Source organism: Micropterus salmoides, unplaced genomic scaffold, assembly GCF_014851395.1.
Source record: "Micropterus salmoides isolate LMB-PRFRI ecotype aquatic unplaced genomic scaffold, ASM1485139v1 Ms_hic_scaffold_11, whole genome shotgun sequence".
NCBI lineage: Eukaryota > Metazoa > Chordata > Actinopteri > Centrarchiformes > Centrarchidae > Micropterus > Micropterus salmoides.
In genome coordinates, this window is record NW_024040152.1 from 7,785,713 (window position 1) to 7,803,203 (window position 17,491).

Here is a 17,491-nt window from a genome sequence, read left to right on the forward strand (position 1 = left end):
TGTCAGCAGGATATCTCAGGAACTTTGGAACAGCTTTATGTTAAATTTGGTGGACAGAACAGCCGCAGGCGAAGGAACAGATGATTAGATTTCGGTGGTGAGCCGGATTCAGGACTTCTTCAATTAGACAATTATCATTTTTAACTGTGACTATAAAACTAACAGATAGAGACTTGATTTCAAATCCAAAGGGTGTGTTTGTAGAGTCACTATCAAGTGCCTTCTTCTTACAAATGAAGCTCAAAGAGTGAAGCATTTGTGTGATGGGAGCAGCTGTAAGCTCTTTTATTTCATTTTGGAGTGTTTCCAAACATCTACTTGCTTTTCTCAGCCTAGTGGCGCTTAACGTTTGTCTGAGGATTTTAGTCACAAGACTGCCTGTTCTTTTATTGTATTTTTGTCCTGTTTGTGATAATGGGATTGAGGTTAGGAAAGCAATGAAAAAGGGAAAAGCAAGGACATTTCCTTTGGAGCAGAGAATTAAAGAAAATTATGAAAAGTGACTAGTTTGAGGTGTTTTAAGCCTCGTAGGTGTGGGTGAGAAAAAAGTAAAATCGTTTTGAGTAGGACTAGAGCATTGCTATAAGTCCAACTCGTGTTCATGACTCACGTCCAGTTTCTCAGGCTTTTGACTCAAAGGGCTCCAACTGTTGTTTTGGCTCTTTCATGGGTTGCAGTGAGTTTTTGAGCTCTTGATAAATATCTGTTTAGATATTTAATATTTTTGAGCATTAAGCTATTCTCATTTTACTATATGTGTGTGGAAAAACATTTTGTGGATGCAGGACCCATTTGTGTTATTGTTTCACTCTTTTATTGTGAGTTTACGTTTTTTAAAGGAGAAGTTCAATTAAGTTAAACGAAATGTTCAATGCCACACTTACATTTAAATGGTTAGCTTAGCTTAGCATAGAGACGGGAGATGGGGAAACAGCTAGCCTGGCTCTGTCTGAAGGTTTAAAACCTCTAAAGCGTAATGTATGTTTTGTTTGCTAAACGCAAACACAAATGAAATGTAAAAACAAGTTGTGGTTTTAAGGGTGTTATGTGCTAGACAATAGCTACTACCTTTAGCCAGGCTAGCTGTTTCCCTAGGTTTCCAGGCTAAGCTAAGCTAACCGTTTCCTGTCTCCTGTAGGTTCATATTTGATGGACAGATTTGAGAGTGGTATCGGCCTTCTCAAATCTTGGCAATAAAGCGAATAAGCATATTTCTCAACATTTTCTACTATGCTGTGTCAATGTTCATTCATTTATTTAATGCTGTAGTATTTAAGGTCTCTTATGTCATGTCATTGTGTTTATGTTCTTGCCTTTGGATAACAATGTTACAACGTACTGTTGCTAGCATTGTCCTGCATACTCTCATTATAACAAATGTCTGATGACCTCTTTCTGGCAGGCCTATTAAACACACTCTAATGACACCTGACACTGATGTTATGAGAATAGACATGTGTCACAGCATCACAGCCCTCCTACCGTTGATCCTAACTGACCTTCTCTTTCCTCCCTCTCTCCTCTTCCCCCCCCCGTCTCTTCTCCTTCTCTCCTGTCCAGATGCAAGGTGTGCCGTCCCCCCCTCCTATCATCATCACCATCATCGCACCCACGTCCACTCCTTCCACACTCCCTCCTACGACCGTCCCGTTCCCGAACGTCCCTCCTTCGACCGTCCCTCCTTCGACCGTCCCAACTTCAACCGCCCCTCCTTCGACCGTCCCTCTTTCGACCGTCCCTCCTTCGACCGCCCCTCCTTCGACCGTCCCTCCTTTGACCGTCCCTCCTTCAACCGCCCCTCGCATGAGCGGCCCATCTACGAGTGCCCCTCACACGATCGTCCACCCAACGACCACTGGAACCCCGGTCTTTGTGTGAGCTCCAGAAATCAGCTCTACATGTTGGACCAGGAGGAGGTATTGTACTTCACACGCCAGGAATACACTGATATTGATATTGGTTTTGCACAATTTGGTTGGAACAGATTGAAAACAATGGCGCATTAGTATTAGATAATCACAAAACTTCAAAGGGACATTTATCACTTGAGAAATAAAAACAACTTTTTATACTGAGTTTTGAGTGGACCTACCACTCACCAGTTGTGAGCTGGTAAATCCTTCTGTCTGAGATTATCTGGAAAAGGTTAAACAACCATTATATTATAAATGTGTCAATGGAAATTTTATATATATATTTAATATATAAGCAATATTTCCTTCTTTCATGATGCAATGCATGTATTAAATATACATAGCATACCCTTTTCATGCAGTACATATGTACACATGCCACTAAATTTATTGAATTCTGGTACATTCACATCACACATTACAGGAGGGTTAACTCTCTTTGCAATATGCCTTGCTTGAAGTAAAAGCAATGTCATGTGTTACAGTGTCATAGCATTTCATGTATAAAAGGTGCTATCAGGTGGACAGGAAGAGAATGGCAATGAAACGGTTTGAGGATTTGGGAATGTGGCCGGAGGGAGAGGCAATGTGACATTGACATTGAGAAAGACATGTTAAAATGTGATAAATAAAGACACACTGTATCTGTCCAGCTTTAGGAATAAAAACACCCTATATAAAGGTAATACAAACTTATAAATGCAAAATTCATATATGTTATTATTCTTTAGTTGTCTTATTATTAACATATCCCTTGAAAAGACCAAAGCCAACAATGAATTGAGCATACTAACAGCTATTACCTGTATTATCTGTTAAGCCTGAAATATCTTATTCCTCTGTGCAATGGACCACCATTGTTGTCCAAAAGATATTAAAAATACATACCGGTAAATGAACCACGCTGTTGCACTAGGGGACATGCTACTTCATTACCAACATGGGCACTGTAGTAAAAAAAATCATTCTCGCATACATCCTAGTCCCCAAAATGCTTACTAGACCCAATGTGTATTAATCTTTAGCTGAAAACAATGCATTATTTACTCATCTTTTAAGAAATTACGAAGCCTTTTTTACCACCTATGTGCGCGATTTATGTCTTCAGTAGGTACCTATAAGCTTGGTGCTGAGTTTCAGCAAGTCGGACTATTGCAAGACAGACTGAGGCATTGGTGGTTTTGGTCTTTTCATGGAATTTGTTGACAATTAGAAAAGCATAGAATAACACCAGACTTATTCTGAAATGATGTAACAGTGGAAATTCAGAACACTGGCTTGACTTTGACTTCATTGGCATTGTCAACCAGAACCTGTGTGACCCACGTCTTAGTAGTTGTTAATTAGTTATTAATTAAAACATTACTGCTTGCTAACTTATTGGATAGAACACTGAAGTGCCAGTTTAAGTCAGACATACTGTATATGTAATTGAAAACGTTTTAAATGAAAGCAGTAATTTTTCGTCAGATTTAGCAGGAGTTCTGTTTGTCAGCTGTTTTAACACATTCACAGCTGAGGAGCTTCACAGTGAAACTGCGATCTTCTGATATTAAACTTGCAGAATATAATTTTTGAGGAAGTTGATTTTCAGATAACTTGAAATGGGCATAGTAGTATGTTGGTGTTGATTAACTTGACTGTATTTGTTCCTAAGATTGTGTATTAATGTACCAAACACTGTGCATCACTGAACCTGCTGCTATTTGTGAGTTAAATCTCATCTTGCTTTGTAGGCCAGGAGAGGGTAGTGTTCGTCAAGTTTTCTACATCTTCTGTGTAACTTCTACACACAAAAGATACACACATTAGTTTAAGCCAAGACTGCTCTAAGTCCATAAGTCACTTCCCCAAACTAACCAGGTCTGTTATTAGACCATATATACACTAAACTGAAGCTTTAAAGTCCTAAACATCAGCACTTTACAAGAAGTACAATGGGGTAGCCGCTTACTTTTACTGTAGTTTATTGTCCTCACTGTTACTTACTATACTGTATGCATTTGTGTATGGTGTTTGATTTAAGCCCTGCACTGAGGAAACCAGTGGAGACTTTATTGTAGTGTGTGTGCATGGCTGCCAATAGTGTTTCAACTTGTTGTGCACCGTGATCCCGACAAGGGACGTGTACTGCTCTGGAAGGATATGAATGGAGAGCCCAGTTCAAATAATCAGAGCCATATCCCTGTCTAATTGTGCCAATAAGGCAGCAGCTGTGAATGGATTAGAGGCAGGCACTGACGTGCTGATAGCCGTCACCTCAGCTACGCCGAAATGCGTTAAATATTCATGCCTGTCACTCATCTCATGCAGACGCGGGTTTCTCTCTCTTCTTGTCTCTTTAACACACACACACACACACACACACACACACACACACACACACACACACACACACACACACACACACACACACACACACACATTTCCATTTGTTTTAGATGGCTTCAGTGGCTCGGCAAAAAAGCAATCATACTGTACGTTTTCACAGCGGAGATATGCAGTATCGGTGGAGGACCTTGCTGTTTTTCCTCACCGGTCTTGCTGCTTCCTGCACATTTTGATATCAACCGATGTTAAATACAAACCTTTCACCTCTCTGATTTTCTGTTTGCGCATATGCTTGGCATCTGAGCTCAGCATCACCGGTCCAATCCCCTGCTTTCTCTTGTATCTCTGCCTCCTCCAGGCTCAGTCCTGGTTTTAATGCCCTCCATCGATCATCACTCTTACTGGTTCTCCTGCTCTGTCTCTCTGTTGCCTCCTATCTCTCCTCTTTTTATCTAATCCGTTGGTTGTTCCATCCCTTCTCTCTCCCATGCTACCCTGCTCAATCTCTTACTCTGCCTATCTCGCTCCATATTCATTGCTAATACACCTCTCTCTTCCTCTCTCTTCCTCCGTCTCCATCGTTCTTACCCTTCCCTCTATCTCTCCTTTACAGTTTCTCTTATACCCTTACCCTTTCACCTCATCCACTCTCTCACTCTCTTCCACTCCTCCCTCCATCCTTCTCTCCCTCTCTCTCTCTCTCTCTCTCTCTGGGGTGACTGGCAGGAGTCTCTGGCTCTCCCAAAGGCCACCTGTCTCTGTCCTCCTCACAGCTCCATTCACTTGCCACTCTGTTGTTGTTTTTTGTTCGTTTTATGAATGACGGCCATCAGAACAACGCAGGAGAGACGTCCTACCGGAGAGCTTGAGGTGCTGCTTTGGGAAACAAGACTTCTGTTTTGTTAATGAAATGTGTCACTATGGAAATTTGTTTTAATCGTGCGCCTGTCTTGACTCTTGGTGTGTTTGGTTCATTGAACTGTTTCCTAGTGATGGAGTGCACACACTTCCATCACGTCCAAGCACACCATAGGCTAGAATGGGATTACACCCTCATTGACAGGTCAACACCCCTGGCTCATTTCAGTTGCCAAGAATAATAGATGTGCTGACAAGATGTGTTGTCTGAGTGGCGTGTTTTGACAATGTATCCAAGGCAAGTTCAAAGAACGGCTGTGAAATTAAAAATGACCAGGCAAAACATGCCGCCTATAATTACAGTGCCCTCTTTTACTATTTCACTATTTTTTTTGTGATATTTTATTCAGTATACACAAGTGAATGTGACTTATATGCTATCTCCCTTGAACTTCTGTATGTGATTGATTGGAAATTCTTTCCAATGCAGTCAAAGCAAAAAATGGAAATGTGCTACTTAGAAAACAAGCACACATGGGGCCTGAAGCAGCAGAAAATGTTGTGTAGTGTTAGTTGTGTGTCTTTTCGTCTACTTTAGTGTCTGTGTGGTCATATATTAGGATTTGAAGAAAAATATTGTTGTGGCACAAATGGATCCAGCAACCCAAAACACAAGTCCAACAACCCAAAAAGTACCATAAGAGTTGAATCAACAATACTGTGATGTAGTCGCAACAGAAACTTAACATTTCAAAAAGGTACTCATTTATGAAGGGATCATACATTTGATTGCGTGTTATTTTTCTACTTAACACAGAAAATGTATAATATGTAACTGTTTTGGTAATTGATTAATGGCATAAATCAAAGCAAACATTAACTTGCTTCAGCTTCTCAGTTGTGTGAATCTACTCCTTTTCTCTCTCTTCTCTTGGTCGGACGAAACAAATAGTTTCACATGAAACTGTCATATGCAATGTAATAATTGGATCATAGTTCACTTATTTTAACGTCAAATACATTTAAAGACATTTGCAGTACTTTAGGAATGTGGAATTTGTTAATAAAGCAATGTCCACATACAGGCGTTTGTTAATAAAGAATGTGGAATTTGTTAATAAAGCAGGCTATTTACAGACCTCCTCACTAGCTGGACCAAATCTGGGTTGGAAAAATCTATGCAGGCAGTGAGTAGAATAACTAATATGTTTTCGGGTTCTGCCTTTTCTTTGACTTTTTTAATATTCGTGATCCGTGAGTATTCCTTCACTCCCAAATCCTAATCCTCACAGGCTCTTTACAGGCTGCCCTGCTTCTTCCTGCCCTGTAGGGGGAGTGAGAGGGCTGGCAGTGATGGCGGCCTGCCATCCTGTCCTCCTCCTCAGCTCACATTAATCTGAGGTGACAGAGTTTGATATACCACTGCCACGCACCAGTGCCCTGTCCCCCGAGTCATGTGTCTGGGCTGTGCCAGTGTTATGCAAGAAAAACCGATGGGGGCCAAAGCCTTGTTTAGCCTACAAATCTTAAAAGGAGCTGGGGAACATTGAGAAGTAAATGTAGTACTTTAAGCAAGTTAAAATAAATAGGATTGTTGAGTACATTTTCGTCTTTGCTTAAAGCTTTACGTTCCTTTTTCATGTTGGTGGTCCCATTTGCCGCTATGATATTGATTCTGAATGCATTAGTGCATGAGCTGGTCTGCAAACAAGCCACAGCACCATGGTGGCTTTAGCCTGTAGCTACTGTTGTCACAGTGCATGAAGAGGTGGATAGTATGTTTGCTTATGACCCAGGAGAACACATTCAGGTGGCTGTCGTGTGGGAGTTGGAGGGATTAATTATGTAATAAATGTAGGTGGGTAGTGACTCTCAGAAGAGAAGAGAAAGGTTGATTGTTTTAGTAAGATAGCTGACCTGAACCCCCGAGGCGATGTTAACAAAAAACTCTTGGTATTTGAGTAATTATTACATGCCATTTGAATTAAAATTGTCACTCACTCAGAAATAAAACATTTTTCAAAAGGTCATCCTGTACATACACGGGTTTAAATGGCTTTTATTTCAGCGTTTTGATTAATTCGCCTATCCCTGTGGAAAGTGTACAGGGTTTTTTTCTTCAATACCTTGGAGGCACCTAAAGAAAGAGGAAAACTATAGGCCTAATTTGTCTGCTGCCAACTTACCAGGAGCGACTGCCAGATCTCAATGACCTTAAAAGCAATCCTCTGCCATTTATCAATTTATTAAGAAGAATTGTACTTGGTCAGGTCTGTCTCTGTGGGATGAAGACACTTACGGGTGGTTTGAATTTTTCTTATGCACTTAGCATCTAAAAGTACACATACTAAACCAACTCCTAGTCAACTAGTAGTCATTAGTTCAAGCCAGTAGTCGACTAGTCATCACACGTGTTTGATAATCCCCGGCAGCTATACCCACTGGGTAGTCGCCCGGGCAAGAGGGTCAACTAATAGGACCTCTAACTCGGTAATGGCAGCAGTACCATGGATGCGTAATAAAATCCATGAACACATCCATCAGCAGTGCACAGAGATAGCGTAATTCTTTTCCCCACCAGATTTTTGACAACTTGACGGACACGAGCTTTGCTTCAAGTCCTGCCCCCTACTGTGCATCTTATTGGATAACCTTGTCCCTGCCCCTTATCCCAGCCTAACCGTAACCTTAACCAACTCAACCAGTGGAGGCAACGAGTACTAGCCTACTGCCTAGAGGCACCTGTAAGGGCACAGGTCACAGTTTCAATGTAGTGTGACTTCCCTGCTTATTTTGCTGTTTTCATGTTATCTGCCTTTAATTCTGTTTTCAGCATTTTCAGCTCAACGTGTGTGTGTGTGTGTGTGTGTGTTGAATAAACCTTTTAAACGTCTGCTAGATTCATATAAAAAGTTAAAGTCAATTACAAAGGAACACAAAGTTAGATTTTTACTGTACCATAGCCAACGTCCACACTTTTCCCTCTTACATCTACTGTTCAGTATATCACAATAAGAATTGAAAATTGTTATCTCCATGTTTTTTTTCAAACTTCAAATAATAGCAAATTATCATCTATTGGTTCTGTGTGTGAAAGGCCAAAAACAGTCAAAATGTCAGCTCTGTTTGCCTTCTCACTGTGTGTGTAATTCTGTGTGTAGGATCGCTGTGTTTTTTTAACACTGTAGCCAGTGCCTGAGGTCAGGAGGAGGAGGAACATCTGTCCATGAAAGAACATTACTGACGGTCTGAAGGACAAATTGTGCTTTTGGCCAGCTCAACCACCTATCATGAATCATGATGCATGGGACTATGTGTGTGTGTATGTGTGGCCATGCTGAGGTGAAATGTAGTTCTTTATTTGCACAGGTGCATGGCCAGTTTTTTGTTATAGCCTGTGTGTGTGTGTGTGTTTGAGCCATATTTAGACAGCCAGCAGTGTTGATTACTGCCCCGTTAAGAAATAATGGATTGCACCGTTTTCGCCCATTACACACTATTTCTTGCAGTCTTGCACACACATACACACTCTCTCATTTTTCTTTCTTTCTCACATAGACATGTACTTTCTCTCTTTTTGACACACACACACACACACATACACGGTGTCCCACCATATTACCCTGCTCCTCACAGCTGGGCCTGAGGAAGCAGTAGCGACATATGGGAAAGCCAGCCTGCAGCATCGCTCAACTCAACCTGCCAAGCTGAACAAAAACAGCCTCCTCCCTCTTCAGATCAATGGCACTCCCTTCCTTCCCTCCCTCTCTCTCCCTTCCTCTATTACCATCTCTCCCTCCCTGCCTTCCTCGTCCAACTCCACCAGCCGATTATCTACTTGTTTCTCTCATGCCAGGACTGGCTTCTGTCTCGTGGCACAATGTGGCAGAGAAGTTTGACAAGCATGTTCATTTTAAATTTTCTGATTGTCAAAATTTTTATCAGAAATAAATTTCAACTCTGCTCATTGCAAAAGTCGTCATGGATGCTAAAATCATCAGGCATACAATTTACAATTCTAATTAGGTGAAATTGGGTGCTGCACCAACAGTGCTCTAACATGTCCAACCACAGATATACTTACAACTTGCATTTGATTTATTCATGGTACTATTATTTGATCAAGTGTTGTACGTACAAAACAGGGCTGGAAACGTGCGTACGCCACTTAACAAGCAAAGGTTGTGATCTATAAAAAAAAAAACTTGACGGGAAAATGTGCGTCCCCTAAGTAAACTCTGAACCATGCGTATGCACATAAAGAGGAGAAATGAGAAACGGTGACTCACATGGCAGAAGGATGAAACTGTTTGAAATGAATAGGCCTACTTCTGTGTAAAATATATCTAAATATTAGGCCTACCTCTGAGTATTGTAGGCTTAAAGCCTTTCTGAATAAACAAACACCCCTTTGACTGACTTTCCCTGAAGTGCGTAAAAAACACACATAATTTAAGATCATTTGCAGCACACAAAAAGATCCAGATTTAGGATAATAAACACAAACGGAGATTATGTTTCTGCAAAAGAACACCACACATATTTTGTACAGTTTAATTCGGAATCATATTAATTAATACTTGCATGCAGTACAATTTATTCTCATAAATAAGGTGAACAGGAGGACAAATTAAATTGAATGCGAGTGTATAGTTTCATATTGCCTATTGTTATCAGATGTTTGTTGCCTTTTCAAGGCTAACGCTATGTGCCAGCGTGTGGATGTGATGCGCTGTTTGGCGTTACAGACAATATAACACTATTTTATTAAAGAAATCTTTCAGTGTGTGTCACAAAAAGCAAGTCATATTTCTTTTAACTCATCAGCAGCCCCATTAGGTGAGTGGACTGTTTGTGTAGCCTAAATGGGCTAAATGTTTAAACACAAGCGGAATGCATTTGGTTTAATCTCTTTTCAAATGGGGAAATCCAAATTAGTATCTGGGTTATCCCGTCTGTGTGTCCCCCTCCAGTCAGTGACGTCACTACTCAGGAGGGATGCACGTTCCTGCAGATCAGTTATAAAGGGGTGGAGCTCCGGTGCCCCCTTTCCTCCAGTGCACAAGCGCTGCGTGAAAGTGCGTTTTGTACCCACCAAACAACCTGCTTCAGCTTCACCAAAAGGAACATCAGTGTCACACTGAGTTAATTAAGCTTTTCCATCAGAATTTGCCTCCTTTTCTTCATGCAGTCGCTACGTATTAATATTAATGAGGGGCGTTTCACTGACCATTTATAGGCAACTATGGGTGTTTGAAGGGTCGGACATGGATCTCCCGCACATGCGCCTCATTTCAAGTTGATTGTGATTGATAAAGGGAACCTGCTTACAAGTGTGCATAAGTCTGAATATTTTTTGGCGTACGCCATTTTTGGCTTTTGGCCGCATGTACACTTTTAGTGATGTTTGTACGCACAGTTTTATAAATGAGACCCCTGTGGTTTGTTCTGTATTGTGAGGGTGTAATGGACTTACCATACCAGGCCTTTCTACAGTAGTTTATTTTAGTAGTGGTATATGCTGTTCCTTTAAATCTTTGTGTGAGGCATAAGTACACCATCTGATGTGGTTAAATGTCAGTGTGCTAGCCTAATGCTGCCTCTCTGTGGATGCTTAGTGCAGGCCTGCCAGCTCCCTGTGCCCACTCATGGCAGCCAGTGTTATGTCACGTCTCCAGCTGCAGAACCTGCGACATCTGACCAATCAAATCCTGTCACACGCAGGGTAAAAATAGCCTCCAGGTGCGCGCCTCCCCCCACTGGAAGCAGAAGTGGGATGCTTAAAGGTGGGCTGATGTGTCAGGGTGGGGTAGAAAGGTATTCTGGGTCATGGTTTCTTTCCACGAGTCAAGCTGTCAGTGATGAATTGCAATGGGAAGGGCAGCAGTAGGGGAGAGAGTGAGTGGGCTTGTTCTTGTTCAATTAGATGTGATTAAAGAAAATCACCAGCTCCTTGTACTTTGGAAGTGTTGACATATAGATGTTTTGTCAAGAATTTAACTTTTTAAGATTAATGACTTATCAAGACTAATACTGTACGTATAGCTCATGTTATGAAATAGCTGCTTGCACCTTGTTATTTTTACTCCAGTATAAGTTGAAGATGTTGATCGGTATGGAAAAGACACAAACATGTGCCTCAGATTACCAAACAATGTATTTTGTAACCATCTCACAACTCATACTGTAGATGAAAGTAAACACAGCCCATTTGTCTCCTCTGGATTCCATGGCAACAGCTGAAAATCTGGACAGAGAGAAGCATCCCTTTAACCCTGCTATTCCTTCAATAACTGCAGAACCATTCAGTGAGATTACCTGAGGTCTGAGTTGGCTACTCCTCCATACTTCCCTCCTGATTCCTTTTTCATGAAGTCAATCACAGTCAGTCATTATGAAACCACTTTGCTCATTACGTATATTTAGAAACACTATAAAGCAACATGGTCGCATTAATGCTACAGTATGCAACTGTGGCTTTATTTGAAATCCTGATCAATGACGAGTTCATAGACTGTTAGGTTAATTCAGGTTTACTGTTACTCGTTGGCACTAAAGCATATTCTTTTAGTAGAACAGAGTGCTCGGCCATTCTCCGCTGCTGTTTCCTACATTTATCTGGCACGGAGAATTAAAAGAGGTTTAGAGAAAAGCATTGTGCACTGACAAGATTTGGATTTAAAATGAATTTAGGGTGAACTAAGAAGATTTGAATTTATATTGAAGCTGGTTGTCTTTTTTGGTCTAATAATGTCACACTGATATGAGGGATATTCTCACTAGGGTTAGGCAACATGGTGAAACAAATACTATAAGACCGTGTAAATTAACTATGCTGTTTATACCATGGTATCTATCACTTTAATATCTCTGTGTTTATTCTGCCATTGTAAGAAATGTTGCAAATCAGTTAACTAGACTGCTAAATGGCAATATTGAATTTTCCTACAAACAGGTTTTATTTCAAATGTACTGTATTTTGCATTCAACCTTTTTGTTTTTATATCCATAAACAATTTCACAGTATATTAAGTATTATATATAAATATTTTATATATAAATATATATAAAAAGACAAAATCAGATGAAAATAAAAAATACCAAAAAGTTAAAAAATGGCAATAGTAGTAGCAATAGTAACAAGTGAGAAAAAGCAAACAAACAAAAACAGTTTGATAACAGTACAATAAAACAATGATACCAGTGAAGTTGACCCATATTAAACTTTAAGAACTTTGGAAAGAAAGGCAGTGGAAAATCTGATTTCTTGGAAAATTGGAGGGAGTTGTTCTTCAGCACATAAAGAACAACATCCCAGCCATTCTAAACGATACAGGTAGTTAGCACAGTGATGCCAACAGATGGGTAATGTGATCTTTTTGTATTTTTCAAAATCCTGGCTGCAGCATTCTGAATTATGAAGACTTTTTAGGAAGGCAAGTAAAATGGGAGTTAGAATAGTTGAAGCAGCTTTTAATAAAAGCATGCAGCATTTTAGCATTGTTCTGGGTTAAAAATTGTTTTGGAAATGTTCCTTAAATGAAATAATTATGTTTTTGTGACATTGTTAAAATGGTTAGTAAAATTAAGATTAGAGTCTAAAATCACGCCCAGACTGCAGACAGCAAAGGTGGAAATCCTCTGGAGGCCAACGGCGGTAGACCTTTGGAGGTCTGGTATGAGGCTGGCGACATGACTAAAGCTCAGGACTGAAGGCCAGCGGCTGCAGTGCAGGCCCGGACGCCAGCGACAGGGCAGCATAAATAGAGGACAATTAGGGTACCGGCATGCAAGACTGTCGGGTCAGGGAAACAGCAGACTGCTGCAGCTCAGGCTTAGCAGATAGCTGCAGCTCCGCAAGAGTGACTGACTACTGCAGCTCAGCAGGGGAAGTTGCATGCTGCAGCTGGACAGCTGAATCTCTGTGGAGCTGGCCTGCAAAATCTCTACAGCACTCGGAAGCTTGGTCTTTGGGGCGATGGGCAGCTCGGCCTCTGAGGCGTTGGGCAACAGGAACTCTGGGGAGGTGGACAGTGGTGGATGAGGAGCAACTGACCGGTGACTCTGGGGTGATGAGAGGCTGAGATTGCCAATGGCGTCGTTAACCATGATTACCTTGTCTCTTAATGTGTCCTCCATCGGATCCCTTGAAAATGGCCATGTGAATCCCCTCAAAAGGTGAATGCTGGAAGTCAGAATGAAGCTAGCTAGAAGCTAGCGGGCTGGTTGCTAGCTAACCAGAGTGCAGACTGATGGCTAGCAGACTGGGGAGCAGGCTGAGGTGCAGGGGAAGAATGTCTGTGGAATACTGGCTGGTATCAAATCCCTTAACCAAGGCTTTGAGGAAAAGTCTTGTATGCTTCTCTATGAAAGCCACTGACTTGTTTCCTCAACATGTCTTTTAGCACCACCAGGTTAATCACAAAGTTCATCAGAATATGTGTCAGCTGAATCCATAGTGGTCTGTTCATTCTATCACGCCTAGCCAAACGCAGACACAAGAAAACAAGGAATTTGGACCCAAACGCATGACACCAGGCAGAGCAGATTCAGTTTATGGTGTTTATTCATAATAACACAAAAAGTGAACATGCTTACGTGTTGTAGAGGCAGGCAAGAATCAAAACACAGGAGGACAGTCCAAACACTGGGCAAACAAAACCAGTAGACACAGGCAAAAATCCAAATTCCAGAAATCCAAAAGAAGTCCAATAAACAAGCAGAAACCCAACACACCGGGAAACACTGGGAAACGGGCTTGGATGCTTGACCTGGAGACAGAGGCCAACATGACAAAAGATCATGACATGGATACACAAGAGAGGGGTGAAATAACAAGACAGGTGAAACTCACTAGGGCGGGGTAGACTATCATACAAGCAAGCAAACACACAGGAAGACAGGAAGCAATGTTACACATGAGAAAGGATACAATTTCAAAATAAAATAGAAAATAACAATACACAAACCCAAAACCATTACCAAGTATAGGTCATGTTTATATAGATATCACACTTGAACATACACACACACACACACACACACACAAATGAAAATCACAATATAAAAGTACTTATAACATGATAGAGAATTGAAAGCACTTAAGAAACTGATGTACTATTTCAAGTATACTTGGGATCGAAAATTGTTATTTGACTTTACAACAAACAGGACACCATGATATTTTTTAAAGTTTGGATCGCTCATACTGCTTTCAAAGCAGAATTTATACAGTAACTTTATGCATGTTGGGTCTTTTTTACCTGGCACTAGATGAAAAGTTAGAAGATTAGCAAAGCCATTTAGATTCTTCTTCTGGATACAATGAATGTTTGAAGCAATTTTTTATGACAATCCATCCAATATTAAATGTTTCATTCGGAATCAAAGCAGAGAATCAATAGACCAGACAGCAAGACAAAAAACTTGATAAAAGGCAAAACCTCTCATTGCATTTTCCAACAAAAGGAGATCTCAGCTAATGAACATACACACTCTGTGCATTCCTACACTGGACTCATAAAGAATGGATGCTGCTTAATATATTTTTCATCAAGGAGGTTATACTGTAATTTCATCACAACAAGCAATATGTTCGTACGAAGAAAGCACTGTATTACAATGTAGTTTAGTGCACTTTAGTTGTACAAGCAGCAAAGTGGAGAGTAATCACATAGGCAGTTGATTTATGATGCTTGTCCCCGATTAGGTTTTATATAGATACTCACAAACAACAGGATCCTGATGCTGTGATGTGAAGCATCTTCTGCTTGGCTGGTCTAACTAGATTTTTGCAGTGGAGATGCGCATTTATGCGCGTGTATGTTCATGTGTCCGATGTGATACAGCTGTAGCGTGACAGTGGAGAATTTTAGTATCTTGAAGTGGAGCAGTGTCTGCATTACAGTTTCTTGTTCCCTCTCTTTGATGGACACACATCTGCACATACAAAATAGAAGTAAGATGCAGGCAACACCCACACACAAAAAACACACCCGCTCTGGCATGTGTTCATCTTAACAGAGCTTCTTTAGACTGAGTGGCACTCGGCTGTCTTGTGGGACATATGGCTCAGTGTGACCTGCCAGTGTCCTTCACTGTTGTTGGCTTCGCCCCAAAGCCCCCTAGGCTGCACTATCCTGCACTGCTCTGCAGTTAGTGCCACCTTCTGACACTGGCTCTCTGTGTTCACACCAGCTCTTTTATGTCCCGATGTTGCATTCCTGTTAGACGCTATTCTCAATAGGAGACACTCAAAAGCACAGCAGTGTTGTATCAGAACACAAACAAGTGAGCTATCATTTCCACTCCTTGACTTTATATCCGTAAGGATACATGGAGGACAGTGACTACAATTCACTTTACAGGGCCAAATATATCCATGTTTGAAATGATTGCTTTAAATCCATTATTCAGTATTTGTTAAAAGCGGCCAAAAAAAAAGATTTTTTTGGCCACTTGGGTACAGATGAACACCACAACAAGCTGAAAAACAAATTTATTGCATACACTCACTGGCCACTTTATTAGGTACACCTGTAAAATAAAATGCAATCCAACAGCTTAGCCATAAATTCTACCTTTACAAAGAAAATAATTTTCAGTTTTGATTGATACTGAGGTATTAATTCAACTATATGTTTATTATTGGGGTTTAAGTGTGAAGTGGCTTTGAACTTGACTTCATCATATTGAATGTTTGAAGCACAAATAATGCAGTCCAGTACAACACCACTACTATCTACGACCTCAGTGAATAGTTGAATTATCACTTTTTTAACAAGAATCTGTCCATTCAACCATAAAGGTTGAATATTTGACATAGCTGTTGTACTGGATTGCATTAGATTGTACATGTATACCTAATAAAGTGTCCAGAAAGTGTATTGTTACTTTATAAAGTTGCTGCAGATAATGTATTACCTCATAATTGTCTAATTAAACGTCAAACAGACATGGAGCAACATGTACATGCATTTTTTGTCATGCTTTTTTTTCACCTGACTAAACTAATTCCAATATTTAGCTCTGCTTTTGTCTCTAAAAAAAATGGGTCCTTAAATTGCTACATATTCAACTTTATTCAGTATCATCTACTGCCATTTAGTACTGGGCAGGTAGGGTACACTGGGATTATTTGGGCTTGTTTGCTGAAAACAGCTGCCTACAGCTGTTGAAAATTGCGTTGATAAGAGCAAGATTTGGCCATAAAACCGATCAGCTAACAAGAAACTAGAAGTTGCCAGTTTATTGGGTACCCCTAGAAAACTAAACTAAAACTAATGCAGTCTAATACAACAGCCCAACTTTCACCTATCAATGCATCACTCTGTGTTATTTTGAAAGGAAACTCATCATGAGTTTCTGCAGTGCCCCTTTTTCTTTGTGTATTTTTTGGTGTTCTGGGGCCCAATGCCAACAACATACTAGCTCTGGTGTTCAGTCAAGATTTATAGGGCTGTACTTTCAAGTATACTCTGTATTTTCTCAGTGTAACTGTGATGTTTCAAAAGTTTCTGATTAGTGTGGTGCATTCTCTCATTTATTTTCCCTCAAGTATCACTTTTATGAATTCGGGGACTGTGGGGCCAAATGTAGCGGAGCTGTGAAATGTGGTTTATTTTTTCTATATATATTTTTTATTTTTTCTTGCTGTGGAGGATCTTAGAATGTTTTGAATTCTAGCATTGCCTCTTACCAGATAAGCCATTCTTGCTTTTACTTTTGTTGAATGATGTTCTAAGACTTGAAGAATATGTTGTAACTGGTAGCCTGTGGGTTGCATTTGACCCCATATTAACCTTGAATATATTTCTTGGATGAATTTGATCTAGTAGGTTGCTGTTGGTAATTGCTTTAATCAAAGGTTTACTAGTTTCTTCATGATTTCAGGGATCCTTACTGGCACCTATTATACATATATTTTACATGTGTTTGTCTGTTTGTTATCAGCCATTTTAATCATTCTTTAAAAAACTGTTTTCTTGCCATAAAATGGGGTAAATTTAGCCATAGCTGTTCTCTACAACTGTCAGTGTAATTGTATTGTGATTATTCATCAAGCCCAATGTCAACAAAATGGTGCAGTTGCACAGAACGTCAGGATGCAGTACAATACGAGTGTGTGTTTGTGTACTGACCTTGTGCTCTCTCTGTACAGGTACACCCTTTGCTGATGCGCGAGAGGCGCTCAGAGTCTCACAGGAACAAGCTACTGCGGCGGACAGTCAGCGTTCCTGTTGAAGGAAGGCACCATCCCGAGATGGGTGAGCAGACAAACCTTTATCAGAATCAGAATCTCTTTATTGTCATTGTAAGCTCTTCATACATTTAAGCAGCAGCTTTAAGTGATGTCTTAATTGAGGTCTATCCAACATTATTATTTATAT

The 17,491-nt window shown here is 40.4% G+C and overlaps 1 protein-coding gene and 1 long non-coding RNA gene across 2 annotated transcripts in view; one reads left to right on the forward strand and one right to left on the reverse strand.

Annotated features, from left to right (window-relative positions):
- syngap1b (synaptic Ras GTPase activating protein 1b) overlaps positions 1-17,491 on the forward strand; it is a 145,299-nt gene that overhangs the window by 34,427 nt on the left and 93,381 nt on the right. The window contains exons 3-4 of the mRNA XM_038710671.1: positions 1,561-1,916; positions 17,263-17,368. Coding sequence (XP_038566599.1) covers positions 1,561-1,916; positions 17,263-17,368 — 462 coding nt within the window. The remainder of the gene's footprint in view (positions 1-1,560; positions 1,917-17,262; positions 17,369-17,491) is intronic.
- On the reverse strand, positions 13,651-17,305 carry LOC119897105. The gene is made up of 3 exons (XR_005443351.1): positions 17,243-17,305; positions 14,831-15,041; positions 13,651-13,873 (listed from the first exon to the last, which is right to left on the reverse strand). It is a non-coding gene; the product is annotated as an uncharacterized LOC119897105 (long non-coding RNA).